The sequence below is a fragment of a genome, unplaced genomic scaffold (assembly GCF_019419815.1).
Source record: "Pyrus x bretschneideri cultivar Hongxiangsu unplaced genomic scaffold, Pyrus_bretschneideri_v1 Contig3, whole genome shotgun sequence".
In the NCBI taxonomy this organism is placed as follows: Eukaryota; Viridiplantae; Streptophyta; class Magnoliopsida; order Rosales; family Rosaceae; genus Pyrus; species Pyrus x bretschneideri.
Window position 1 is genome coordinate 7,123,106 of NW_025999612.1, and position 25,118 is coordinate 7,148,223.

The 25,118-nt window shown below is 39.8% G+C and overlaps 5 protein-coding genes and 1 non-coding gene across 6 annotated transcripts; 2 read left to right on the forward strand and 4 right to left on the reverse strand.

Moving 5' to 3' along the window:
* Positions 1 to 3,979: 3,979 nt before the first annotated feature.
* Positions 3,980 to 10,245, forward strand: LOC103950764 (ribonuclease TUDOR 2). The gene is given in 18 exon segments (XM_009361998.3): positions 3,980 to 4,140; positions 4,606 to 4,791; positions 4,995 to 5,069; positions 5,171 to 5,284; positions 5,371 to 5,481; positions 5,636 to 5,842; positions 5,956 to 6,174; positions 6,249 to 6,356; positions 6,564 to 6,734; positions 6,831 to 7,028; positions 7,127 to 7,492; positions 7,595 to 7,825; positions 7,901 to 8,086; positions 8,163 to 8,243; positions 8,331 to 8,525; positions 9,110 to 9,241; positions 9,243 to 9,488; positions 9,770 to 10,245. Coding segments are annotated over 17 exon segments (2,988 nt in total). The 5' UTR covers positions 3,980 to 4,140; positions 4,606 to 4,635; the 3' UTR covers positions 9,962 to 10,245.
* Positions 10,246 to 14,438: 4,193 nt separating this feature from the next.
* On the reverse strand, positions 14,439 to 17,664 carry LOC103950778 (calnexin homolog). Its single transcript, XM_009362017.3, is given in 7 exon segments — positions 14,439 to 14,807; positions 14,898 to 15,011; positions 15,096 to 15,167; positions 15,271 to 16,400; positions 17,283 to 17,352; positions 17,451 to 17,582; positions 17,584 to 17,664. Coding segments are annotated over 7 exon segments (1,740 nt in total). The 5' UTR covers positions 17,650 to 17,664; the 3' UTR covers positions 14,439 to 14,651.
* A 1,374-nt stretch (positions 17,665 to 19,038) lies between these two features.
* On the forward strand, positions 19,039 to 21,414 carry LOC103950802 (pentatricopeptide repeat-containing protein At1g08070, chloroplastic-like). Its single transcript, XM_009362039.3, has one exon. It carries the CDS (start codon positions 19,149 to 19,151, stop codon positions 20,949 to 20,951), a length of 1,803 nt encoding a protein of 600 aa, XP_009360314.2. The 5' UTR covers positions 19,039 to 19,148; the 3' UTR covers positions 20,952 to 21,414.
* A 59-nt stretch (positions 21,415 to 21,473) lies between these two features.
* LOC103950766 lies at positions 21,474 to 22,386 on the reverse strand. The gene is made up of 2 exons (XM_009362000.3): positions 22,245 to 22,386; positions 21,474 to 22,146 (listed from the first exon to the last, which is right to left on the reverse strand). The coding sequence occupies exons 1-2, from the start codon at positions 22,260 to 22,262 to the stop codon at positions 21,712 to 21,714; spliced, it is 453 nt and encodes a 150-aa protein (XP_009360275.1). The 5' UTR covers positions 22,263 to 22,386; the 3' UTR covers positions 21,474 to 21,711.
* A 707-nt stretch (positions 22,387 to 23,093) lies between these two features.
* Positions 23,094 to 24,927, reverse strand: LOC103950767 (pentatricopeptide repeat-containing protein At5g61800). The gene has a single exon (XM_009362001.3). It carries the CDS (start codon positions 24,814 to 24,816, stop codon positions 23,224 to 23,226), a length of 1,593 nt encoding a protein of 530 aa, XP_009360276.1. The 5' UTR covers positions 24,817 to 24,927; the 3' UTR covers positions 23,094 to 23,223.
* On the reverse strand, positions 24,918 to 24,999 carry TRNAS-AGA. Its single transcript has one exon. It is a non-coding gene; the product is annotated as a tRNA-Ser (tRNA).
* Between the last annotated feature and the right edge of the window lie 119 nt (positions 25,000 to 25,118).

Sequence of the window (25,118 nt, forward strand, 5' to 3'; positions counted from 1 at the left end):
AGCACTTGAGATCTCATCAAATTTAATAGTTTCTCTACCATAAATGCATGTCATAACAAATGATTCATAGGATTCAGGCAAAGAATTCATTAGGATCAACGTTTTGTCTTCATCCTTGATCGTCTCTTCTAAATTCAACAATTCAGCAATCATTTTCTTAAACTCTTCGAGATGATCAATCATCTTTGTTCTTTCCTTATATTGGAAACGGTAAAGCTTACTCTTAAGATAAAGTCTATTTTCTGCACTCTTTTTCAAATATTTGGACTCTAGTGTATCCCATAGTTCTTTGGCCGATGAAATATTCATCACACCATACTTTTGTGCCTTGCCAAGGCATAACCAAATTGTGGAACATGTATGCGCATTCAGCCGCTACCATTCCTCATTCTTCATCGACATAGGCATATCTTCAAGCACTACAAGTAGTCCTTGTTGTATCAACACATCCTTAACTTCGCACTGCCACATAGCGAAGTTATTGGTCCCAACGAACTTCTCGATCTCGAACCTAGTACTTTGCACTAATGTTTTGGTAACCTCAGTGCCCTCATCATCTCCACTCTTGCTGGAGTCATCAGGTGTTGTCATTGTTTTGGCTTAATCACTGAACCAAGCTCTAATACCACTTGTTGGAACACAAGCAAGATGACTAAACCAAAACAACCACAAAGATATGAACAACAAAAGCTCACTTTATTAATCAATAAAGGATTACAAAAGAACTCACAATAAACTTCACAATAGTTCTCCTGCCTCTCAAGTCTCTCAAATTCACACACCCTAACGTTAAGGTTTACACATATTTATACTAGACAACCTAGCCACAAACCTAATCCCAAACTAAGTTAGAATCCAAACACCACCTGGAAACTTGCGTCCAAGTTTCCTATACTCATTACAACTAGGATTCCTACTTTAGTTAGGAATACAATTCTAATTTCATACCAAATCCAACATTTGTGACCACCGGAAGAAAGTGACCTCCGATTGATAATCTTGGACTGAATGACACGATTCTGGATCCGGCCAAAGCTGCATGATCTCCCACGCTGTTGCATCTTTTGGTCACGTTTATCTTCATTCCTACTTTACAACTCATATGATGGGAAAAAAAGTTTCATAAAGCTGGGTTGATGTGTATAATCCAATATCAAGTGTATTTTAGGGCCTACCGGCCTATGTATTTGAGGGGAAGGACCCGCATGCATTATGCACCCCTTTGGATCGTTACTATGACTTCTCGGTTGGTTATCGACACAATGTCACGTGTAAGATATCTTTACATGAATATATCTTTGGTATAAGATGCAGTAGTTGCAGTGTACTAATGAGGTACACGTAAGTTGTAAGTTGTTCTTTAATAACTCTTTTGCATTTAAAATGTGATTCCTCGTAAATAAAAAGAAAACTTGTGTGTTTGGTGTAATTAAATTTCCACGTTTCTTCAGCTTTACTTTTTAATATAAATCTGAAACTGATTTAATTTGTGCATACTTCCCGAAAACAAATAACAGAAAACTAAAAATTGTCCCTTCCCATTTCCTCTTAGCTCTTGAAGAACCCTTTCAATTGTGGGTCACATTACATATCATAATAACAATAATAAAAAGTTCTACCTTGCTTTTTGTTCACACAAAAACAGAAGTGTATCTTTTTTGAATTCATGGAAAACTTAACAGCTTCCTAATTTTGGAATTAGACGCCTAATCAAAATTAAGCCAAAATATGACCCCATATGCAACAAAAAAAAAAGGCAAAAAAAGAAAGAAATTAAAAGTGTCAGAAAAGAAGTTTGCAGATTTGCATGTGTTGCTTAAAGCAAACAAGACTCAGTTGCGGAAGTGGCAGCAGCAGCAGAAGGCCACCACTGGAAAAGTACCGGTGCCGCTGTCATCAACTGTCTTTTACCGCCGCAGTAAAAAATTTCCCTCTTCCCCCCGTATCTAGTTCGCTAGATTTTAACCCAGAGTGGTAAAAAAGTTGGTACTGTGAGTCTACGTCAGTGTGCCTGTGAGTAGGCAGACTTTTTTTAATTAATTAATTGTAAATTAATTTTTAAACACTTAAGAGATGTATTATCTACATATTTTTTTTTACTTCTTACACATTTTTTACTAATTTCTATTATTTGATCTTGTTCAATCCTCAAATCCGACATTTGAAAATCAAAAAAGTATTTGAAAGTAAAAAAAAACGTGGAAATATCACACTCCAGAATTAAATGGGTATGGAACTTTGTTAGGCCTGCAGGATTAAAAAGTGGTAAAAAGGGGATTCGTTATTTTCATAGTACAAAAGTAGAAGTAAAGGTACAACTTTCATTTGCAAAAGATAATACCCTATTTTTTCTTGGATTTGTTGAAAGAAGGATTTGTACTTGTTGGGACAACAACTTTCAATGTAATTACAAGAGGAAAATGTTTCGAAAAGAGAAGTGAAGTTTGCACTTAATTCCCTCTCGCATTTGGATCGAATCAATCAAAAGATGAGATGTTATATTCACACATCTCAAATTATTTTTCTCATATTTTTTTAATTTTTTAATATTTTCTACACAATACTAACACTTGATAGAAAAATATTAAAAAAGTAAAAGAATGTGGAATAAGTAATTTAAAATGTGTGAATATAATCTCTTTCAAAAGATAATCACAGGCTGATAAAGCAACATGAGCGTGGCACAATGTTAAAAAGATTGTGGAAATCATCTCTCTTTAGAAAAGTTTAGGTCCTCTATCTACGTTTTTTATGATTATTTACGACAATGATTATATCTTTTACATGTGGTTTAATTTGGTCCTCATTTTAATGATTATGTCAAATTTTTCTGTTGCATTAACAACTTACGCGATTTGGCATAGAAGATTGAAGCGGGACTCATCACATATTTAACAGCAATCCGTTATTGCATATAGACATTTAAGTTATGTAAATTTAATACAGATGCAATCGTTATCGTTTAAAAAGAAAGGGAATCCTTAGATCTTTGGAATTCGTCGCATAGCTAGCGACAAAAGGCAGGATATTGTGTAAGAGTTTATTAATCAAACGAATCAAGATGACATTGTTGATCGTATAAATTGATCGAGTTCAGTTGAATTAACTCTTTTCAGAGTGTGACATAGAGGTTTAAAGTGGGACAAATGACGTTGTTGATCATATAAATTGGGAGGAAAATAATTAACGAATACTAGTCAGTTGAAGTAACTCTTCTTGGAGTGTGTCATAGTGAATTAAAGTGAGATAGATGACATATCTAAAAGCAATCAATTACAGGATAAAAAAGGTTAAAGTCACGTAAAGTTAATACTTAAACGACCATTATCTCTTAAAAGGAAATGAAATCAGATAAATTTTAGGTTTGTTTAGTTGCGTTGTATTCTTCTCTCAAGGAGGAAATATGAATACAACTACAATGACGTCTGGTATGTTTAATCCATATAATGTGTTAGAATTTATTCTTTAAACAAATCAGAATTACCAATCACGATATATAAAATGTTTGTTTCCATATGATGTAAAAAAAAAAAACCAAAAAAAAATCCTTGTAATTGCTTGTTAGTGCTTTGCCTTTTGCATTTTTGACCTTATATTACTTATTATTGTTTGTTGAGGATAGACATGAGAGTTGGTGATGTCTTTTATCGAGTAATCGGTTAAAATTAAACCCCGTGGAGAGAGGAAATCAAGACATGCCAGAAACATGACATCGTAAAAGTGTTGGCCGGTAAGTTGTCCTAATCCGTGTCAAAATCCTTTTGGGATTAGAACCTACATCCGGATGGATTTTGGGTCACCGGACAGACTGGTAATTTCATAATTCCCCATCTAAAAATAACCAATTTTCTGAAATAATCCCTATATGGAAAGGATATCCAAGCAAAGAATTTAAGACCACCATGGTATGTTGGGTAATTTCGAGCCAAAACGCGGGGTATAAATATAAACGAATTGCTGGATGCAGAGCTCTCCGTCGTCTATATACGCAACGCGTCTGAAAGCTTGCGAAATCTCTCTCTTTCCGTGTCGCTCTCGCTTTTGATTCCGCCGCTCGACGACGCTGTTTCGACGAACCTAGGGATCGGATAAACCTCGTCGGTCCGGATAGATCCGAATAGCCTGATCCGATCCAGCTTGGTAATCCCTCTATCTATTGCGTTCCTAGATCTCTCTGGGTTGAAAGTTTTGTCTCGGATCATTTAATCGGATTGTTATTGTTTGCATTAAGCGTAATTGAGATGAATTTGACTGAAAACTGTTTGGTTTTGCAATCTGCGGTGATTGATAGATCTTGTGATCCGAATGGTTAATTCTGCTGTTTTTTTACCATGTCGTATGGGATGTGTCGTTGTCGTATTGATTCACGTCGTTGTTGGTATGGAATTTGGATCTGAATGGTGTCGTTCTGATACGGATTTGGTTGGTGGTGTTTGTAAAGATTGTAGCTTTGCATGTTGGGTTGGAGAGATATTTAATGTTAATTGTGATTTGGTGATTAAAATTTAATTGGGTTGTGGCTTTTTTGAATTTTAATTGGGTTGTGTTGTTTGAAATTTAATTGGGTTTTTGTTGATGTGTTTTTTTTGGAATGTCGTGGTGTAGATCTCTGTCAAACTATAGAAGGCTGTTGAGATGGCATCATCAACAGCTTCCACAGGATGGTACAGAGGGAGAGTGAAGGCTGTGCCTTCAGGGGACTCCTTGGTCGTCATGGCCCTCACAGCCAACAAGGCCGGACCCCCACCGGAAAGAACCATCACTCTGTCATCGCTTATGGCTCCAAAACTGGTAAAACGATTAACATCCTTTGTGTTTCATCCACCTATGTATTTTTAATTTGGCGTTTGCATTGAATTGTTGTAAATTCTTGGTCTTTTCGTCCATTTGAGACTTATAATTACAGATGATGGTTCTGTTTTAGCTCAATTTTTTGCTATTGATCGCTGACATTTCTGAATGGCTTTTGCTATTGTGATTTTTTTTATTGCTAGGCTCGTAGAGATGGCCAGGATGAGCCATTTGCATGGGGCAGCAGGGAGTTTCTGAGGAAACTCTGCATAGGAAAGGTGCTTGTTTTAAATACTTGCTTGTGCTTTATTATCTCCATACTAGTCATCTTTGATAATAATGTCCATGATGCATCCACCTCATTATATTTTCCAAACAGGAGGTGGCTTTCAGAGTGGACTATGTTGTACAACAGATAGGGCGGGAATTCGGCTCAGTTTTCCTTGGTGACAAGAATCTTGCGATGCTGGTTGTTGCTGAAGGCTGGGCAAAGGTAGTTATCTTTTCAATTCTATTGGATGCTGATTGTTTATTTAATGTTTATTTCTAATGGCTGTAAGCTGAATCCTGTTTGTGCAGGTCAAGGAGGGTAAGCAAGGTCCACAGAAAGCAGAAGCGAGTCCTTACATTGCAGAGCTGCTACGTCTCCAAGAGCAAGCTAGGACCGAGGGCCTTGGTCTTCATAGCAAGGTTTGTACTTAAATTCTTTCCCTCCTTTGTTAAATTCTTTCCCTCCTTTTTTCTTATATTGTACATCTAACATGTTGCAGCATGTTGAAAGTTGACTTCAAACTTGTTATGTATTTGACGACATGAAACATGATTATTTTGTTCATAATTACAGGTTCCTGGTGCTGGTGAAGCATCCAAAAGGAATCTACCTCCCTCTGCTATCGGGAATGCTGGCAACTTAGATGCCGTGAGTCTGTTGGCTGAAAATAAGGGCAGGCCAATGGAATGTATTGTTGAGCAGGTTCGGGATGGAAGCACAGTTAGGGCCTACTTGCTTCCGGATTTTCAGTTTGTCCAAGTATTCGTTGCAGGAATTCAGGTATGTTTTCTTTCTTCAATCTGGACATGTATGCATAAGATTTTGTTCATATCTGACTTTTGTTCTGAAAGTAATAACATGTATATATAACATAATTTCTCTATTCCAATTAGGCCCCATCGGTGGGAAGGAGACCTATAACATCAGACATAGTTGCTGAACCAGAAACAACATCCAATAAAACAAATGGGGATGTTTCTTCTGAACCTCGAGCCCCTCTAACTTCTGCTCAAAGGATTCTAGCTTCAACAGCATCGTCTGTTGAAGTTGCCGCAGATCCATTTGCATTGGAAGCTAAACATTTTACAGAAATTCGTGTGTTGCATAGAGATGTAAGCAACTTTCTATTGCAGGTTATCTTGGACATTGTTATTACAATTTTATCAATATCGTGGTCGATTTATAGGTCCGCATCGTTCTGGAAGGCAATGACAAGTTCAGTAATTTGATTGGGTCAGTATATTACCCTGATGGGGACTCGGCGAAAGACTTGGCCCTGGAGCTTGTTGAAAATGTAAGAGCTTAAACTGTGCAGTGATTTCAAATTTAACATTATTGATGACTAATGTTTTCTTATCCCCGACTGTTGAAATATTTATGGCATGCTTTCAATCTTTCTGTGCAGCTTATTGCATGCTTTATTGTCAGATTGTAAATCTCTTATACCCTCCCTGAGACTCATATTTAGGGCGTACTGACAATCTTCAAACCTTTTGTTTAGGGTTATGCAAAATACGTTGAATGGAGTGCAAGCACGCTGGAAGACGATGTGAAGCGGCGGCTGAAGACTGCAGAGCTTCAAGCAAAGAAAAACAAGTTGAGGATTTGGACAAACTACACAGCCCCACCTACAAATTCAAAAGCAATTCATAACCAGAATTTCACAGGAAAGGTAGTATGTAATGAAAGTTATGGTTATGTATGTTTGTCACAACATTATGATTTGTCCTGTTATATGTACTCATGTAATTGATTTTCTTTCTTCCAGGTTGTGGAGGTTGTAAGTGGGGACTGTGTGATTGTCGCTGATGATTCTGTTCCATTTGGCAGTCCACTGGCGGAGAGGCGAGTTAATCTTTCAAGTATTAGGTGTCCGAAAATGGGCAATCCTCGTAGAGAAGAAAAGCCAGCTCCATATGCTCGTGAAGCCAAAGAGTTCCTGAGAACACGCCTCATTGGACGTCAAGTATGAGATCTAGTTTTGATTCAATGTTTTCTTCATGATAGAAGTCTCTCTTTTAGTTCCAAATAAATTTTAATATTTCCATTTGGCATGTTTTGTAGGTAAATGTTCAAATGGAGTATTCAAGGAAGGTCAGCCCCGGAGAGGGAGCTGCAGCTACTTCTGGACCTGCCGATTCCAGGGTAATGGATTTTGGAACAGTTTTGCTTGCATCTCCTACCAAGGCTGAGGGTGATGACACCCCAGCACCTGCTTCTTCTGCGACTGCCAGCCAGCAGGCTGGTGTGAATGTTGCTGAGATGGTGGTTTCACGTGGCTTTGGCACTGTTATTAAACATCGAGATTTTGAGGAGAGATCAAACTATTATGATGCCCTCATGTCAGCAGAAGCACGTGCTACTGCTGGAAAGAAAGGATTACATTCTGCCAAGGAATCTCCAGTCATGCACATTACAGACTTGACAGTGGTGAGTAATAAAATAATATGTCACTCATATCTTCCTCAATTGATGTGTCTAACAATCGGTATGTAATTTCACTCCTTCCTTAATTGGTGTTGTCTCTAACAGGCATCAGCAAAGAAAGCCAGGGACTTCTTTCCATTCTTACAGAAAAGGAGGAAAATTCCTGCCGTTGTGGAATATGTCCTCAGTGGGCATCGTTTTAAATTACTGATTCCCAAGGAAACATGCAGCATTGCCTTCGCATTCTCTGGTGTCAGATGTCCTGGGCGTGAGGAGCCATATTCAGAAGAAGCAATTGCGCTCATGAGACGAAGAATTATGCAGAGAGATGTTGAGGTAATCCCATTTAACATTAAATTCTTGTTGCCGCTTAGTTATGTTCTTGCTTTGATGAAATTATGTCTTTTACAGATTGAAGTCGAGACTGTTGATAGAACTGGGACCTTCTTGGGATCTTTATGGGAGTCAAAGACCAATGTGGCGGTTGCCCTCGTTGAAGCTGGCCTTGCAAAATATCAGAATTCCTTTGGCGGTGAAATCCCTGATGGGCACCTTCTTGAAAAAGCTGAGGAATCTGCAAAAAGGCAGAAACTGAAAGTATGTGAAGAAACATACCTACATTATTACAGCTGTCTTCCTGTTAACTATGTTAATTTACATTCTCTTTTTGCAGATTTGGGAGAACTACGTTGAAGGAGAGGAGGTTCCCAATGGTTCAGCTGTCGACAACACCAAACAGAAAGAAGTGCTAAAGGTACTTGGAATGCAATTGCATTTTATTATTGCCCATTCTACATGTTGTAAAATGTTAAGTAACATCTATCTTGTTCCTTACTTTCAGGTAGCGGTGACAGAGGTTTTGGGAAGTGGTAAATTTTATGTTCAGACAATTGGGGATCAGAAAATTGCCTCCATTCAGCAACAGCTTGCATCTTTGAACCTTCAAGAAGCTCCCGTAATTGGGGCTTATAATCCTAAGAAGGGTGACATTGTCCTTGCTCAGTTTAGTGCAGATAATTCTTGGAACAGAGCAATGGTGAGTTACAACCCTAAACATCAGTTTTATTTTCCGATTGTAATAAATTTTTAATCTTGAGTTATTTCAGTGCATTAGCATACATTTTTTCCCTTTCATCCCTTCCCTATTTAAAATAAATTGTTAATGTGTTATTTATATTCTTCTGCTAGCAATTTTTCCAAGAAAAAGAGTGGCCGGATGATAAAAACATAGCCAGTTGATAATCATATTCCCTTGATGAACACTATATTTACCTCAAGTCTTTTGTTTCCAGGAAAAGTGATGTTCTTATTATCTGGCATTAAATTATAGGTTTCTCTATATTCATAGAAGGCAAGTCTGTTGATGTTACACACATTTGACAGGAAGTGAACTATATGATGCAAATGAGATGAATTTCTTTATCTGTGAAATCTTTCTTCTTGTTTTACAATTGCTAGTTTTGATATAGTAAGTTTCACCAACGTTCATAAGCAGCATGATAGTTTACATTTTCCTTGCACTACAATTGCATCTGATTATGTGATTTGTACACTGAATGTTCTTCTATTCAGTCTTCAAAATTTTCAAATTTTTTAATATGTGTATGTCTTCATGCAAAGATTGTCAATGCACCTCGAGGAGCTGTGGAATCCCCTAAAGACAAGTTTGAAGTGTTCTATATAGATTATGGTAATCAAGAATTTGTCCCTTACAGCCAGATACGGCCTCTTGACCCATCAGTTTCCTCTGCACCCTGGTCTTGCTCAATTATGCAGCCTTGCATACGTTAAAGTCCCGGCCTTGGAGGAGGACTTTGGTCAAGAAGCAGCAGAGTATCTAAGTGAGCACACATTAAACAGTGCCAATGAATTTCGGGCCATGATTGAGGAAAGGGATCTTTCAGGGGGAAAAGTTAAGGGCCAGGGAACTGGACCAGTGCTTGTTGTGACTCTTGTTGCTGTGGATGCTGAGATCAGCGTGAACACCGCCATGCTTCAGGTTTGAGTTGTAGCCCTTTTTTCTAGTTATGGTAGCTTTAAATCTCATCTTTTAAATTCTTTTCTGCTGCCCTTCACAATCCTACCCGTGATACGCATACCACCGTTTTGCTCGAAATCAAAGGAAGGATTTATTAGTCTATTGTGTACTGATATCCATGCTTCAATCAAACAGAACCCTCATCATATATTAATATATATTGCTTGTTCCGAATCTTTCAAACTTTATTTTTTCGTAATGTCTTGCTGAATCTCATCAGTTCAAATTTGTGGAATTTTCAGGAAGGACTTGCAAGGCTAGAGAAAATGAAGAAACGTGAAACCAAGGAGAGGAAGACGGCAATTGAGAACTTGGAAAAGTTCCAGGAAGAAGCGAGGACCGATAGGCGGGGCATGTGGCGCTACGGAGACATCCAGTCCGACGATGAGGACGCTCCTTCCGTTAGGAAAGCCACAGCTGCTGGCAAGCGATGAATATACAGTAATACTGACGGAAGCTAAGTTACAAAAACAAGTATGGCGGAAGATGAGTTTAAGTTATAGGCATATATCATATGCTGTTTAGAGAAAGAAGAAAAAAGGAACCTTGTGTTGCAGTTAAGTTTTGTTTTCGGTCTTCGGATTGTCTGTTTTTTTCAGATGAGAGCGAACATTTTTTTTTTTTTAACAAAATTCGAATAAGGTAAACGTTTAATTAGACAATTTTGTCTGTCGATCAGAAAGCTTAACATTTAATTAGTGTTTTTCATTTATTTATATATCGGGCATAAATTTCCAAATTTTATGTTATAAAGATGATTTCTTAAAGGCTTTTTAGCAAAAATGGTTATTGAGATCGACATAGCTTCTTATTTTGGTTCTTAATATTGTTCACCGTCAATCATTTTGGTTTTTTTGTGAAAATTATCTGTTAAAATTGAGAAACCATTTGCTTGAACTGATGATTTCTTTAATTTAACGAAAATTTTTCACAGAATCACAGTCACGAAAATGATTGAGGGAGACAAAATCTCTAGAACCTTAGAAATCAAAGTAATGTGTTGTACAAATCTCAATGATCATTTTGGTTAAAAGCTAAAAGCTTTTATGCAGAGCAAACAGATTATCTATGATTCTGACTTCAAGTTTGGTTCTTATGTGTATACAGATGACGGGATGGCTCTATTGGCACTCAAAAATTTTTAACATCTTATTTCCTTCGCACGCAGAAGATCTTTAAAAACACAACAATTTTATTTTTTATAAAATTTGTGACTCGTGAGTTTTTAATCGGTTTTGCAGACTTCTGCATATAACGTCAAAGTCAAATTTGCAGCAGAAGTTAGCGGGTTTATTAGACTGGATCAGGATTCTTTTCTGAGCTAAGGATGAGGATCTTTTTGAGTAAATTTATCGGACCGTTAAAATTTTATTCAAAGGTTATAATTATTATAATTTTTAAAGAAGCTCTCTATTTATAGCCGTTAGATAAAATATGAACGGCCCGATGAGTTTGTTCAAGAGGATCCTCATCCTTCGTAATCCTATTAGACTTGGATTCTCCCCCTTCTTGTCCCTTTTTACTATAAACGGTTCAAAAGAACCTAATGGTTTAAAGTTGTGCCACATGTTTAATGAGCTTTATTTTATTTATTTTTTATTGCTTTTTTTTTAATAATCCTTTTTCTTCTACACTCGGCCCCACACCACTGTTTACCCTCCTACACGGAAAATTTTTAGGTGTACCGGGTACACCAAATTTTTTTGGTGTACTCTCACTCATTAGAATTTTTTTGGTGTACAAAAAGTGAGGGTGCACCAAATTTTTTTGGTGTACCCTCACCATTATGAGTGAGGGTACACCAAAAAAATTTGGTGTGCCAGGTACACCGAAAAATTACTCCTCCTACACACCAAATATAGTTTACGCCTCGGGTTGATTTTGACTCTATAGTAGAACTTGGCAGTTGAGCTGCTGGGAAAGTCAGAAGAAATTCTTGAATTGTATTGTCCTCATCAATTTGTTCAACAACCCTCATATGCGTTACATAATTATGAGGAGATGAAATGGAAGATACATAGGAGGGGAGATAATTATCCCCACTTCCTCCCTTTAATGTTGCATTTGTAGCTGAAGTTTTGTAAGAAAAAAGGTTCTAAAAAACGTTAGGCGCTAGTCGGGCGGGAGATTGGCGTCTAGCGCCTAGGCGGGGTCTAGACGACTTAGGCGGATTTAAGTAAATTTTTTATAGATCTTGTAAATAAGTATATACTGATACTTGCAAAAAATTATACTTGTAAGAAATCTCTGAATAAGATAGTAAGGGTGCATTTGTTGCACTGGACTATCTCGGACTGGACTAACTTCAGGGACTAAGCTGGATTGGCTTGGCTTGGACTAAGCAGTACTAAAATTGTGAAGCGTTTGATGCAGTACTAGACTAGCCAGGACTAAATTTTTATTTTTTATTTTTTATATTTAATTATGAAAACTTCCACTTTCTTGTTTAAAAAACATTTTTTTAAATAGATAAAAGATGCTTTATTGAAAATATCATTCATCTCACAAACAAAACGGGGAAAGGATTTTGCTTTTACATGAAAGTCTACATATTTTTTTCACCATCATGAGCTATCAATACATATACAAGTTGCAACTACTTGTGCTTAAACTTGAGTTCATTCACATATTCTTCAATGCCCTTCAACTAATTATGTAGATCTTGAGTGTTTCAATTGCAACCGCACAGGCTACGGGGTGTCCAGAATATGTAATCCCATGAGAAAAAGAACCAAGCTTGCTGCTCTAAGAGGATATGACATCTGAAACTTCTGGGCGCACAAGAATGATGATTGGCATATATTCAGAAGAAGAGCCTTTGCCACAGATACAAGGTCTAGTTTAAGGTGAGGGGGGCCTTTGGCGGCGAATGCAGTGCTTATCCGCCCACTCGAGTAGGCTTTTGGTGGCGAACGCAGAGTACGTGGCTAGAAACCCACAAGGGAGCAGAAGACGAGAAGGCGAAGGTGCGACGAGGAAGAAGAAGACGAAAGGGCGAAGGGGCGAAGGTACGAAGGAGAAGGGAGAGAGCGGGACTAGCAGTCCGCTCGTTCTGGAGGGTTCTCGCTAAGACCTTCTAGCGAAGGTTTTAGTCGACGCAAGTCTCGGTTAATACCATTAAACGTAGTCCTTGTTGCTAACAAACATGGGCTTGGACTAATTATTAGTTCAGTTCAGTCCAGTCTAGTGAGGCTTAATGAAGGTAAACAAACACACCCTAAAAAAATAATCAAATGCTTATCTAACAAGTCTAAAAAATCCATAGCACTTGATGCTATGAACTGATAGCCTAACAATCAATGTTTTTTTAATGAGAAAAAAGTTAATTTTTTGTAGATGGCAGCTAGTCTGCCCCTTGTCCAGGAAGAGATGAGTGCTCCATCGCTATCTACAAAAAATCCATAGCACTTGATGCCACAAAAAATTAATAGCTTGGCAGCCTTTTTTCTTTAAGAAGATAGAGAAACTAATTCTCTCATCTTCTTCTTCTTCGCGAACACAGACCAGAAGCATGAAGTCCAGAAAACCCAGAAGCATTCATCCTTTCTCAAGTTCGAACACGGAAAAAATTGAAATTCCTAGATTGCCTAGGCCACCTAGTCGCCTGCCTAGGCCGCCTCGGCCGCCCAAGGGCCGCTTAGGCCGCCTCGGCGCCTGTCTAATCCTTGTCCCGGTTTTGCTTCCGATTTTGCGTTAATCCTGGTGGTTGGCCACCGACGTCTGGGCCGATTTTTAGAACACCTTAAAACCCAGAAGACCCACCCAAACATGAGAATGTAGTCTCATTGAATTCATTTAGGTTTTGAGTTTCTTCAGTTTGGAGGGTTAGTATGTCAACAAAAGATGCTCCTCCTCATTGAAAAAACGTGAGCTATTTCAGCGGAAGGTTCCCGAAAACATTGAGGAGAAACCTTACATAATAAGGATTTGACCCAAACAGTGTCACATTTTTCTCACTAGATATCACTCGACCCCAAAGAAATTAAAAAAAAATAGAAAATACCATAAATAGTTTATGTTCTTGCAAGTAATTAGGGCTTGCATCAGATATTCTACTGCAAAATAAGACCAAGATATATGGATTTGTAAATATAAATAGCATGATTCAATAGAGGAAAAACAACATGTAAATAGCATGATTAAATAGAGGAAAAACAACATGTGGGTTAAGGTTGGATCCATATATGGCTAAGAGGAGAGTGCACCATCAACAACTTTTGCTAGGTCTTCCACAATTTTAGACCTGAAACTTTGGGTTTACTTCTAAATTGGAATCAAACTCACACAATTAACCGGAAAATTTGCGTCTTAACTCGAGAGTTTAATTGTTTAATGTATTATGCTGGTCTCATGAATATGATTATTGTATATCTGAAAAATCAAACTCAAATGAACCGTTGTGAAAACTACTGATATGGACAATCGTAATTGAATGTATAGCTAGTAATTAATATGAAAACATTTTTATCAATGTCAAATAAAATCCTTACTCCGTCACTTGTTGTGCAACACTAAATCAATCAGACAGGACATTTAACAATTTTTTCCATCCTCTCACTTTCCTCTTTTCTCTTTATAAGGATGTCATCCTTAAATGTTGACGTGCTTTAATCATGACCGTTCAAATAAAAAAAGATTAGAAGAGAGAAAGATTTGTAGATGAGAGAATCCTACTCTTCATATGTTTGGGGACAAAACTTTCCCGAAACCAGCCATCTTTTCGGTTCTCTTTTTTTTCAATTTATTTAGTTGTGTTTAATAAATAGACCACTTCCAAATGGTCAATTTTGGACATATCCAAATTTGGCCAAAACTCTATACCAATTTTACTATATTAGATTAAGATATTGCTCGAACAAAAAACAAAAGGTCATGCTGTAAAAGCAATTGTTTGTTTTGGTCATTGGAAACTTGAAAGGAACTATCACAGCTTAATTAATGAGTCATTTACACTCCTGATGCATTTAACTGTTTCAACACAAAAGGCTAAAAAACACAAACAAAAAAGAAAAGGAAAAATACTGCCAACAGTCATGAATAACCTACAAAAACAAAACTAGGCTCAAAATTTGAAGATAATGGAAGTGAAAATCGTCATCGGTAGCTTCCTCCCTCTTCTCCGCCTCAGTTTTCACGCCTGGTTGTCGTCCTTCTGCGAGGAGCAGCGGCTCCTTCCTTCTCACTCTCAGATGAAGTACCTTCCTTCTCCTTCTCGTCTTCCTTCGCAGCTGCACTGCTTGAAGCAGCAGTGGCTCCGGTGGTTTTCTTCTCAACTCTTGCCTGCACAAAGATAAAGCGACATTTAGCAACAAGCAACATCAGTAGCTACAACTACTTCTTTTGGTCTTTTTGAGGAGCTTCAGCACTCACAGGTTTCTTTCCGCCTAAGAGTAGCTTGACAAAGACAGTGAAGATGATCACCACAATCGCCATAAGGATGCCAAAGGTGAGATTTGGTTGTTCCTCTGCCTTCTCGATGAGATCCTGCACCAAACAAGCTTGGATTTTAGATTGCGTTCAGGAAAATCACCCTTGAAAGGGATAATAAACGAAAGACTTATGACTTACAACGATCTTAGGCTTGTGGGAACTCAAGAAGGGAAGATCTGCGACTGTGTATAGGAGGTCAAATATTTTCTTCTGCAGGAAATAGAAATACGATCATCAGTAACTGTACCAAGTAACCATCAAATAAATTCCATAAGGACAGCTGTATAGAATTGATAAGTTGCAAAACATTAACCTGGACGGTGGCAAGGAACCCATCTGTGCCTTGAACATCTTCCTCTTCCTTCGACTTCTCTTTCTCAACTTCAAATTTTGGTTTCCAGGCGGTCTCTCTGTATGTTTGTGCAACTTTCTCGTCCTTCGCTATCAAAATGTTGTCAAACAATATACCATCTTGCATCGTCCAGATCTCAATGCCGACAGCTGCAATAGGCTCAAAGTTTGGTTTGTCAGCTTCAAAGTAGCTGGGGTTTGGAATCTCCTGAGGCTTCCAGATACCCTTGTAACTGGGGTTATCGATAAGTGGGGCATGCCATTTTCCCTTGTAAGCTGGGTTCCTCTTCATTGGCTTCTTCCATTCACCGCAACCAGGGGCGGTCACACACTTCGGGTTCTCGATCCTTGGGGCTTCCCATTCACCATCCTCCTCATCATCCCAGTCTTCTGGTTTCGTGGAATCAGGATCATCTATCTCCTCAGGCTCATCATCCAACCATCCTTCAGGTTTCTCTGCTTCTTCATCTACAATTTCCATTGGGGCATCCTCATCCCAGTCCTCTGGCTTTACAGCATTTGGGTCTTGAATCTTGGCTCTCTCATCCCAATCCTCAGGCTTCTTATCCTCTGGATCAGGGATTGTCTTGGTAGGAATAAGAGGTGGCATGAAATCATCAGCCGATAGGAAATTTGCCTTCTTCTTCTCTTCCCCATCAACCAGAATTACCAACTCGTTATTGGGTTTAAGAATGGCAGTGTACACATGAGTAAGTTTGTCAGTTGGGACAGAGGGTGGAGTCGTCAAATGGTGTTCAACGTACTCTCCGCTCTTGGGGTTCTTGTGCTTGAAAATGAAGTGAACCTTGTTTGTGAGCCCACATTTGTCAGGTCCAAACATGATCGAATAAGGAGACTCATTGTCGAATATCTTAGGTTCCCATCCAGCCTCCTGAGGTCGAAGGTATTTCAGATAGGCACCACCACATTCAAGCCCGTTCTGGAGACGAGTCTCAAATTGGAGGACAATAGTTCCATCATTCAGACTCTCAGGCTTCTCAAGCTCCTTCACTATTGCGTACTTCTTGGCAGGCTCACTCACAAGAAGCCCGTAATCCTCATGTCCCTCACTCTTCGAGTGACTCCACACACCTAAACCCAAATTAGACATCCCCATAAGTTTGCAACTCAAAATACAGCAAGAAATGCACCCAAATCATGATCGATGAGCTAAAATTTATAAATTAGATAAGCTGGGGACATAAAATTCTATATTTCTGTTATGATTCCTGGCCACTATGATTCACAAAAATTATACGATGGCCCAATAACAAAATCCAAGCACACAATGAATATTTCCATTGAAACATAAAGACCCATCACTGCTAACTATCTCATTATAAATCTAGAGGAATCAAAAGGTGCAATTTTCGCTTCGAAACATTTGTATTGTTGTTTAACTCCACTTAAATCTATTAGCTTAACAATTTACAAAACAACATTCTAAACTACCATAACCTACGGAGGGAGGGGGATTCGAGCTCTGAGTGCAAGGGGAACTCAGACACAAGTGCAACGCGGCCACGGCATTACACACAATGAATAATTCCATTAAAACATACAGACTCATCACTGATAACTATCTCATTATACATCTGGAGGAATCAAATGGTGCAATTTTCGCATCGAAACATTTGTATCGTTGTTTAACTCCACTCAAATCTATTAGCTTAACAGTATACAAAACAACATTCTAAACTATTATAATCTAAGGGGGAGGGTGATCCGACCTCGGGTGCAAGGGGAACTCGAACACGAATGCAAAGCGGCCCAGGCACACTGCCCTAGTCAACTGACATAACCCACATCTACGTTAACGCAAATATTCAAGTTCAACATACATGGAAACCATTAATATCATTCAGATCGATGGATCGATCATACACCGATCCAATAACTACAAACAAATACAAACATTCACACAGATATAAGATATCATCTTTTTTTCTCTTAAATTAGAAAGAAAGAACGGACCTTGGTACTCTTCTTTGCTAGAAACGATCCATCGGCCCTCGAATGTGTCATCAAACGAATCGTAAAATACCTAAATTCACAAATTAATCGAATTTGGTAAGAATTTGGGATTCAAATCTGAGATTCAAATCATGAAATTGCAATTACAAATGAGATGATTCGAATTACCGTATCGTCGGAAGCAGATAACTGCTGAAATGCAAAGCAAGCTACCAGCACCAGCAGCACCGGAAGAACACCACCGCGAACCCTAACCATCTTTCTCTCTCTAAAACTCTCTCTCTCCTCTGTATCTCTCTCACTCTCTCTCGTCGAAGTTCTTAGACGAGTCCGCTCTCTCTGGGAAAGAGTTCTGAGCCTCGTACATATAGATCTGCACAACACTGCCTTCGACTTGCTTCGGCCAATCAAATCACGTGCCACGTTCAATGGACCAATGAGATCCCGCCACGTCAAAAACTTGACGCATCGTTGCGTCCCTTGCGAGTTACGACCAACCTTTTGGTTCTGTTCTTTCTCGTGACTGGGCCGGGTCAAAAGTCCAAATGAGTATTTGAAATTTCTCATTTCTTTTTTGGTTTTATTGTACGATGAAATTTCACTTATGCTTTTTTAGGTCTCTATCTATGGAATTGAATCCTCGCCGGATCCCCTCCTTGAGATCTAGAGATCAACGCACACGAATCGTTGATTAAAGATAGTGAGGTTACAATTTTTTTATTTTTTATATTTTTCATGCAAAACGAGGTTGTTTTACTTTTAAAAATATTTAATTGTAGACGCACTATTTTTTATCAACAATACGTGTGCGTTAATTCTTAGGATCCCCAGGAAGGGGATTCTGCGAGAATCCAATTCCTCTATCTATTAAGAGTTTGGGAGTCTTTTAATTTTGAGAAGAGAAATATTAATATATTAAAAATTACGTAATACATCAATATTTTTTGTTTGAAGTGATAATATGGTAACTAATTAGAGTAATAATACGAGTAATGCTTTTCTCACTAAAACGATAGAAATCGTAGGAGTACTAGAGAGATTCGAGATCGCTTCCCTTTTATTTATCAATAAAAAAATTCAAATAGATTACATTTTTCAACTATTTTAACTAATCATATGATTTGATAATTACATGCTAAGTAACTGTTCATCATAATAATTGATGTAATAAGTAACATCCAGTCACGTAATATGGCTAATTTATAATTCTAGATTCAGCAATAAGTAGAGATAGTAAAGGTAAGGAACATCAAATATGAACACAAGATGACTTGCTTCTCTAAAAAGCACTTTGTTGATGCACAAAATCGGCGAGTACTTTGGTACAACAGAGAGTGTCAAGTTTATGACATTCGTTAGATTGCTCTGGTCGTTAGTGTGGATAAGTATGTAAATGGATGTAGACAGGGAAGCAAACAACACAAGATGTACATGATTCACCCATATTGGCCACGTCCACGAAGTAGAGAAGTTCTCATTAGTTGTGAAGGGTTTACACAAATACATAGGTTCAAACTCTCATTTAGTGAGTTTTAGTGAATAATTTAGTACAAATGACATTTGGGATTATTGTGGGAGAATAATCCCATTTTATAGAAGAGAGTTTCTAGCTTTGTTCTGATATTGACACGTGTCACGCTGTGATTGGTCTCTGATATCAACACTTGTCGTGTTGTGATTGACCTCCTGTTGGAGGAAAACTGTTATGGATCTTTGACAGTATACTGTTGACTGGTGCCAGTAATTTCGGAATTGGTCTACGAACACACTTATTTCTTATGAGCGCTTTATCACTTGCTTCGCTCACACGGTAGTATTCGTTTGTTTTGTTTGGTTAGTGGCGGGCAACGAGCCTGCGATGCCGCAATGTCATTTCGAATCCTCGCACCAAAACCAAAACCAAAACGGCCGTCTCTGTTGGAAATTTACGACGGAGATCTCGACCCCAGACAGTTCTACCATCTCCTCTCCCACGCCGTTACTTCCGGCGTCTTCTCCACCGACTCCGTCCTCTCCAGCAAGCTCCTCCTCCGCTCCCTCTCCCACCGCCGCCTCGAATTTTCCCGTGCCATCTTCTCCCAGATTCAAAACCCAAATAACTTCGCCTGCAACTTCATCTTCAAAGCCTTCTGCCACAGCTCCTTCCCGCAAGAAGCGCTCTTTCACTACAATCTCGTGCGACGTCGTTTTCCCCATTTGCTGCCGGATAACTACTCCTTCCCTTTCCTCTTCAAAGCATGCGGTCGTCTCAGTCTTCCCCACAAGGGCCAAGAACTTCACTGTTTGGCAATCGCGCTCGGGCTCGAAACCGACGTCTTCGTTCAAAATGGCCTCGTTTCGATGTACTCCGGATGCGGAATGCTTCACTGTGCTCGTAAAGTCTTCGACTTGCTTCCTGTTTCAGTCCGCGACGTGGTGTCTTGGAACAGCATTGTTTCTGGGTACGTGCAGAGCAATCGGAACTGGGACGCACTCCAGATGTTCGACGAAATGCTTGCATTTACAAGGCCCGATAATGTGACGTTGGTCAGTGCTCTCACTGCTTGTGGGAAGATGGGTTGTCTTCATTTGGGGAGGCAAATTCATGGGTTAGTGTTGGCAAGGGGGTTCACTTTGGACGTCTTCTTGGGTTCGTCTTTGATCGACATGTATGCGAAATGTGGGCGCATGGATGAGGCTCGAAAGGTTTTCGATAGAATTAGGGACAAAAATGTGGTGTGCTGGACTTCTATGATCGCTGGTTATACTCAGTCACGTTCGTTCAAGGATGCGATTGAATTGTTTAGGGAAATGCAATTAGATGGAGTTGAAGCAGACGCCGCAATGGTTGCTTGTGTGATATCAGCCTGCGGGCGTTCGGGTGCATTAGGCCATGGAAGATGGGTGCATACATACTGCGAAAGAATCGGCTTTTACACCAACATCTCCGTGAAGAATGCCTTGATTGACATGTATACGAAGTGCGGAGACATTAAACGGGCTCTTGAAATTTTCCATGACATGAGCAATAGAGATGTATTTACATGGACTGCCATGATAACTGGTCTTGCTATGAACGGGGACTCCGTCGGAGCACTGGAAGTGTTTACACAAATGGAAGCGAGTGATGTGAGGCCGAACGAGGTCGCGTTCCTCGGCATCTTGTCAGCATGCAGTCATGGCGGGTTTGTGGATAAAGGATTTCACTATTTCAGAGCCATGGCTGGAATATATAACCTCACTCCTCGCATTGAACACTACGGATGCATGGTGGATCTTCTTGGTCGAGCTAATCTGTTAAATGAAGCAGAGAAGTTCATCGGAGCTATGCCAATCCAACCTGATGTGGTTATATGGCGATCTCTGCTTTTTGCATGTAGGACATATGGAAACATAGCATTGGCAGAGTTTATAGCCAAAAAGATTGAGGAATTAGAACCAAGAAAGTTTGAGTCTCGCGTTTTGTTATCGAATCTATATGCTTCGGCATCAAGGTGGCATGAAGTGAGCAGGATGAGGAAGGGTACGCCTCGTGAGGGTGCCCAGAAGCAGCCGGGTTGCTCTCTTATAGAAGTAGACGGTCTTGTTCATGAATTCATTGTTGCAGATTGTTCACATTGTCAAATTGATTCGATATTCGAGACGCTTAGAGGAATGAACAAAGTCATACGATCAGAAAGATTTGATTAGGGAGTTTGGATGGTACGCAATTCTTATTGGAAAGTTGGCAACCGAACAGAAAGATTTGAGGTATTGATGATTAGTTCAAGGTAGATGGCAGTGCCAAGAATGGCGGTAGTTGCTCGAATGCGAATCCTACTGTGTAATCCAGGATCATTAGGGAAAGAAGTAAGGGTTGCCTACTAAAGATTTGGTGGCTGAGAGGCGCCGCCGGAAGAAGATCAACGACCACGATGGGATTAAAACCCTGGGATAAGGTTCTTAGGTGTTCAAATTCACCACTTGAGATAACCTCAAGGATAACTTACCAGTAAGTTAACAGTTGGGATAACTTAAAAATCGAATTTAAGACTCTCACTTACAAGTGAAGAAAAATACTACTAGACCGTAGTACTAAATGATTCTAGTAAGTTGGAGTTGAAATTGCATTATTGCGCACTAAATATGGATGTAAGATTGCTTTACATTAGAATTTTGATTCGCTAAAGTTCCGATTGATAATTATTTCAGTTTTCATTTTACAACATTACAAACGGAAATCTTGTTTGATAACTTTTCAAAGTACCGAGTTACAGTAACAAACATCATCAGTACGCTACAGTCACGATAAAGACATAGAAGCAAAAAAGATAAATACAAGAAATTCACCCAAGTAAAAAACCAGAGAGTAAAAAAAAAAAAAAAAAAAACAAAAGAAAAAGGAAAAGGATAACTAAGCGTTGGGTTGGGCATGGACAGGGTCTACTCCGACGTCCTTGACAGTCTTGGCTCACGAACGGGGCGGGTCGGGTTTGTAAGCGAAAACATCTTTCTGGATCGGATCCTTAACGGCGTGATTGTAGTCGTCGAACTCCTGAACATGGGCCACCTTCCTGAAAAACGAATTTTTAACGAACTTGTCAGACTGCTCCACCACTCGCTCCGGCTCCACCACCTCCGGCAGCGTCTCTCTCCGTTCCTTCTTCACGTAGACTTGGGGATTGTGCTTCAGGTGCTGCTTGGCGGTATGGAGCCCCAGCCCCACCGACACCGCTATCATCCCGACCACAACGTAGACCGGCACGAAGTCGCCCCTCATAAACCTCTTGAAGTTGCTCTGTTGGGGCTTTTCGGTGGCACCGGCAGCCGGGGAGTATGGTTTCATCTTCGGGGAAGTCGAGGTGGCGTATCCGCGTAAGGCGGTGGACATTTGTTTCCAGTGATTCTGCAGCATTTGATGCTCTTGGTAAGTAAGTAAATCCTTAAAAAAAACAAAAAACAAAAAACAAAAACAAAAGTTGAACAAAAAGAACAAGATTTTACCATTGATCTGAAAGCCATGATCTTCTGCAGAAATGGATTTTTTCACTTGAACTAACTGCTGCTGGATTTTCCTTGCTTATAAGATGGATGCTGACAACAGAGCGCAGAGGGTTCTGGAACCACGTATCGCAATATAGAAGCAAGTGGGACACGTGTCGAGTTATAATAGAGCAAGAGTGTCAGAAGAACCCTCCTGAAGCTGCCACGTCAATTTTTTCTTTTACTTTTCTGAAACAAAACTTACTTATATATCATTTACTTTTACTTAACAGTAAAAACTTACCTACAAAACATATTACTGCGGATACTTGGCGTGTTTACGCAAGGGAATAGAATCGGGGAATGGGAATTGGACACGTTTCATGGCATGCGGGATTATGCAGGTTTCATGACCAAAATCAAAAGGGAAGAAAATATTGATAAATGTTATTTTTATTCTGATTCCTAACAATTTATTAAAGAATTTTAACATGAATATGATTTTGATTTCACCTTATTCAATTTTCTCTTTACTTTAATTCTTCTCAATCTGATTACAGATTAGTAAACAAGCCCTGAAGTTAATCATGCGTTCAAAACTAATCTTGCACTATCATTAACTTGAGGTACGCTACAATAATATTGACGCGATATGGAAGTTAGTATCTTACATGAATCATGCACTTTTAGCAATGCACCACAAACAGATTACACATTGTCATTGACTTGAGATAGCTACGATGTCAATCATGTTGTATGAAAGTTAATATTTTACGTCAATCAAGCATTGTCAATGGAGCATCTCTAACCATCACCTATTGTCATTAGTTTGAGATATCCTACGATAACATTCCGTTGCATAAAAGTTAATTTAAGTTAATTAGGCAAACTGCCAACGACGAATCCATAAACCAATCACACAATGTCATTAGCTAGATACACCCAAAATTTCAACTTTTGTTTAAGATTTGTGAAAATAAGGAATAAAAATTTGTTTTGGTTAACAGGCTTCGAACTGATGTTTCTGAAGACCATTCAAAACCAGATATATAGCCTCTGTCTTAGGATGCAAGCAATCCCCTGCAATGAACTCATGAGTGACTCCATCCAATCGAATCAAACTACAACCGCTGATCTTCTTCACCTTCTTAGCGTCTTTGATAGATTTTCTAACATTTACAACATCGTCCCATTTCTCTGCAGTCGCATAAACATTCGCCATGATCGAATACACTCCACCATCTTCAGGGTCCAACTCCATCACCTGCTCCGCTGCTTTCTTCGCCATTTCAACATCGCCGTGGATTCTGCAGCCTCCAAGCAACCCACCCCACACGAACACATCGCCCCCCATGGGCATCTTCGCAATCATCTCCATGGCTTCCTTGATAAGACCTGCCCTCCCGAGCAGATCAGCCATGCACCCATAATGCTTGAGCTCTTGAGGGACCCCGTAGACTGATTCCATTTCGTTGAAGAGCTTTCGGGCTTCAGATACAAAACCTGCATGACTGCACCCTACTAAAACTCCTAAGAAGCTCACCCCATCTGGTTTAACTCCAGCCTCTGTCATTTTGGAGAAGAAAGCGAGTGTCAGCTTGCCATGGCCGTGCATTGCAAGCCCGACAAGCATGGCATTCCATGTGAACACATTCTTATCTGGATTCGATTCGAATATCTCCATGGCGGTCTCAATGCACCCACATTTTGCATAAAAGTCCACTAATGCTGTTAGGAAGTAGGAACCCAGTCGAATCCTGTTTTGTTTTATGTAATCGTGGATCATTTTCCCTCGTTCCAAATCACCCAGCTGCGCACAAGCAGAAAGAGCAGAAACCAAAGAGACATCATCAGGCCTATTTCGTATACTGAGCATCTGATCAAACAGTTCAAGCACTTCCTCGCACCGATCCATCTGGGCACACCCGGCCAAAACAGTACCCCATGAGACGGAGTCTCGGACAGGCATTTCTTCAAACAGTTGGCGTGCTCTCGAAATCTCACCGGCCTTAACAAAGGCATCAAGCAAGGCATTGTAGGAGACAACATCCCTGTGGGAACTTTCGTCGAACACCTTGCACGCGTGGCTCAAATTATGGCAGATTGAGTAAACATGGATGAGGGTATTGGAAACGAACAAATGAGAGGCGAATCCGAACTTGAGGGATTGCGAGTGAAGGGTTTGGGAGACGGAGAATGCAGAAAACCCGAGATGGGCACAGGCCTTGAGGGCGAAAGGGAAGGTGTGGAAGTCAGGAGGGAGAGAGAGGCGGCGCATGCGGGCGAAGAAGCGGAGAGCGGAGAGAGGGGAGGAAAGGGCGGTGTGGGCTCTGATGATGTTGTTGAAGGAGAAGGTCGATGGTTTTTGGATGCGGTTGAAGAGAGCGACGGCATATCTGAGCGAAGCGGTTGCAGGGGGGAAGGAGGAGGGCGGGAGGAGATAGATGAAGGCGTGGAGGAGGGTGGGGATGATCAAATCGGGTGGAGTGAGAGAGGGGTTGGTGATGGTGCGGGCATGGAGTTGAAGGAGCTGTTTTTGGGTTTTGCAGTGTTTGATTGCGGCGGCGATGGTGGTGGCATTGGCGGCGTTCATTCACTTTGATTCGCTCTGGCGCTCATTCTGTTTTTGAAGTCAGAGAATCGAAGAACAAAAAAAGAAGGAAATGGCGGTAAAATATTTATTTAATAAAAAAGCGTGGACGGCAGGATTCGAACCTGCGCGGGCAGAGCCCACATGATTTCTAGTCATGCCCGATAACCACTCCGGCACGTCCACGTCTTTTGTACATTTGTGTGGGAAAGCGTTTGATGAACAGTGACAATTATACCACAACAAAAAATGGAGTTCCCGAGTTTGAAAATGGATTACCCGATAACGACCTGATTTGTTATCGT

Excerpts from the sequence above, each read along its gene's own strand:
- LOC103950767 (XM_009362001.3), bottom strand. The coding sequence starts at position 24,816 with ATGAACGCCGCCAATGCCACCACCATCGCCGCCGCAATCAAACACTGC.
- LOC103950802 (XM_009362039.3), top strand. The coding sequence starts at position 19,149 with ATGTCATTTCGAATCCTCGCACCAAAACCAAAACCAAAACGGCCGTCT.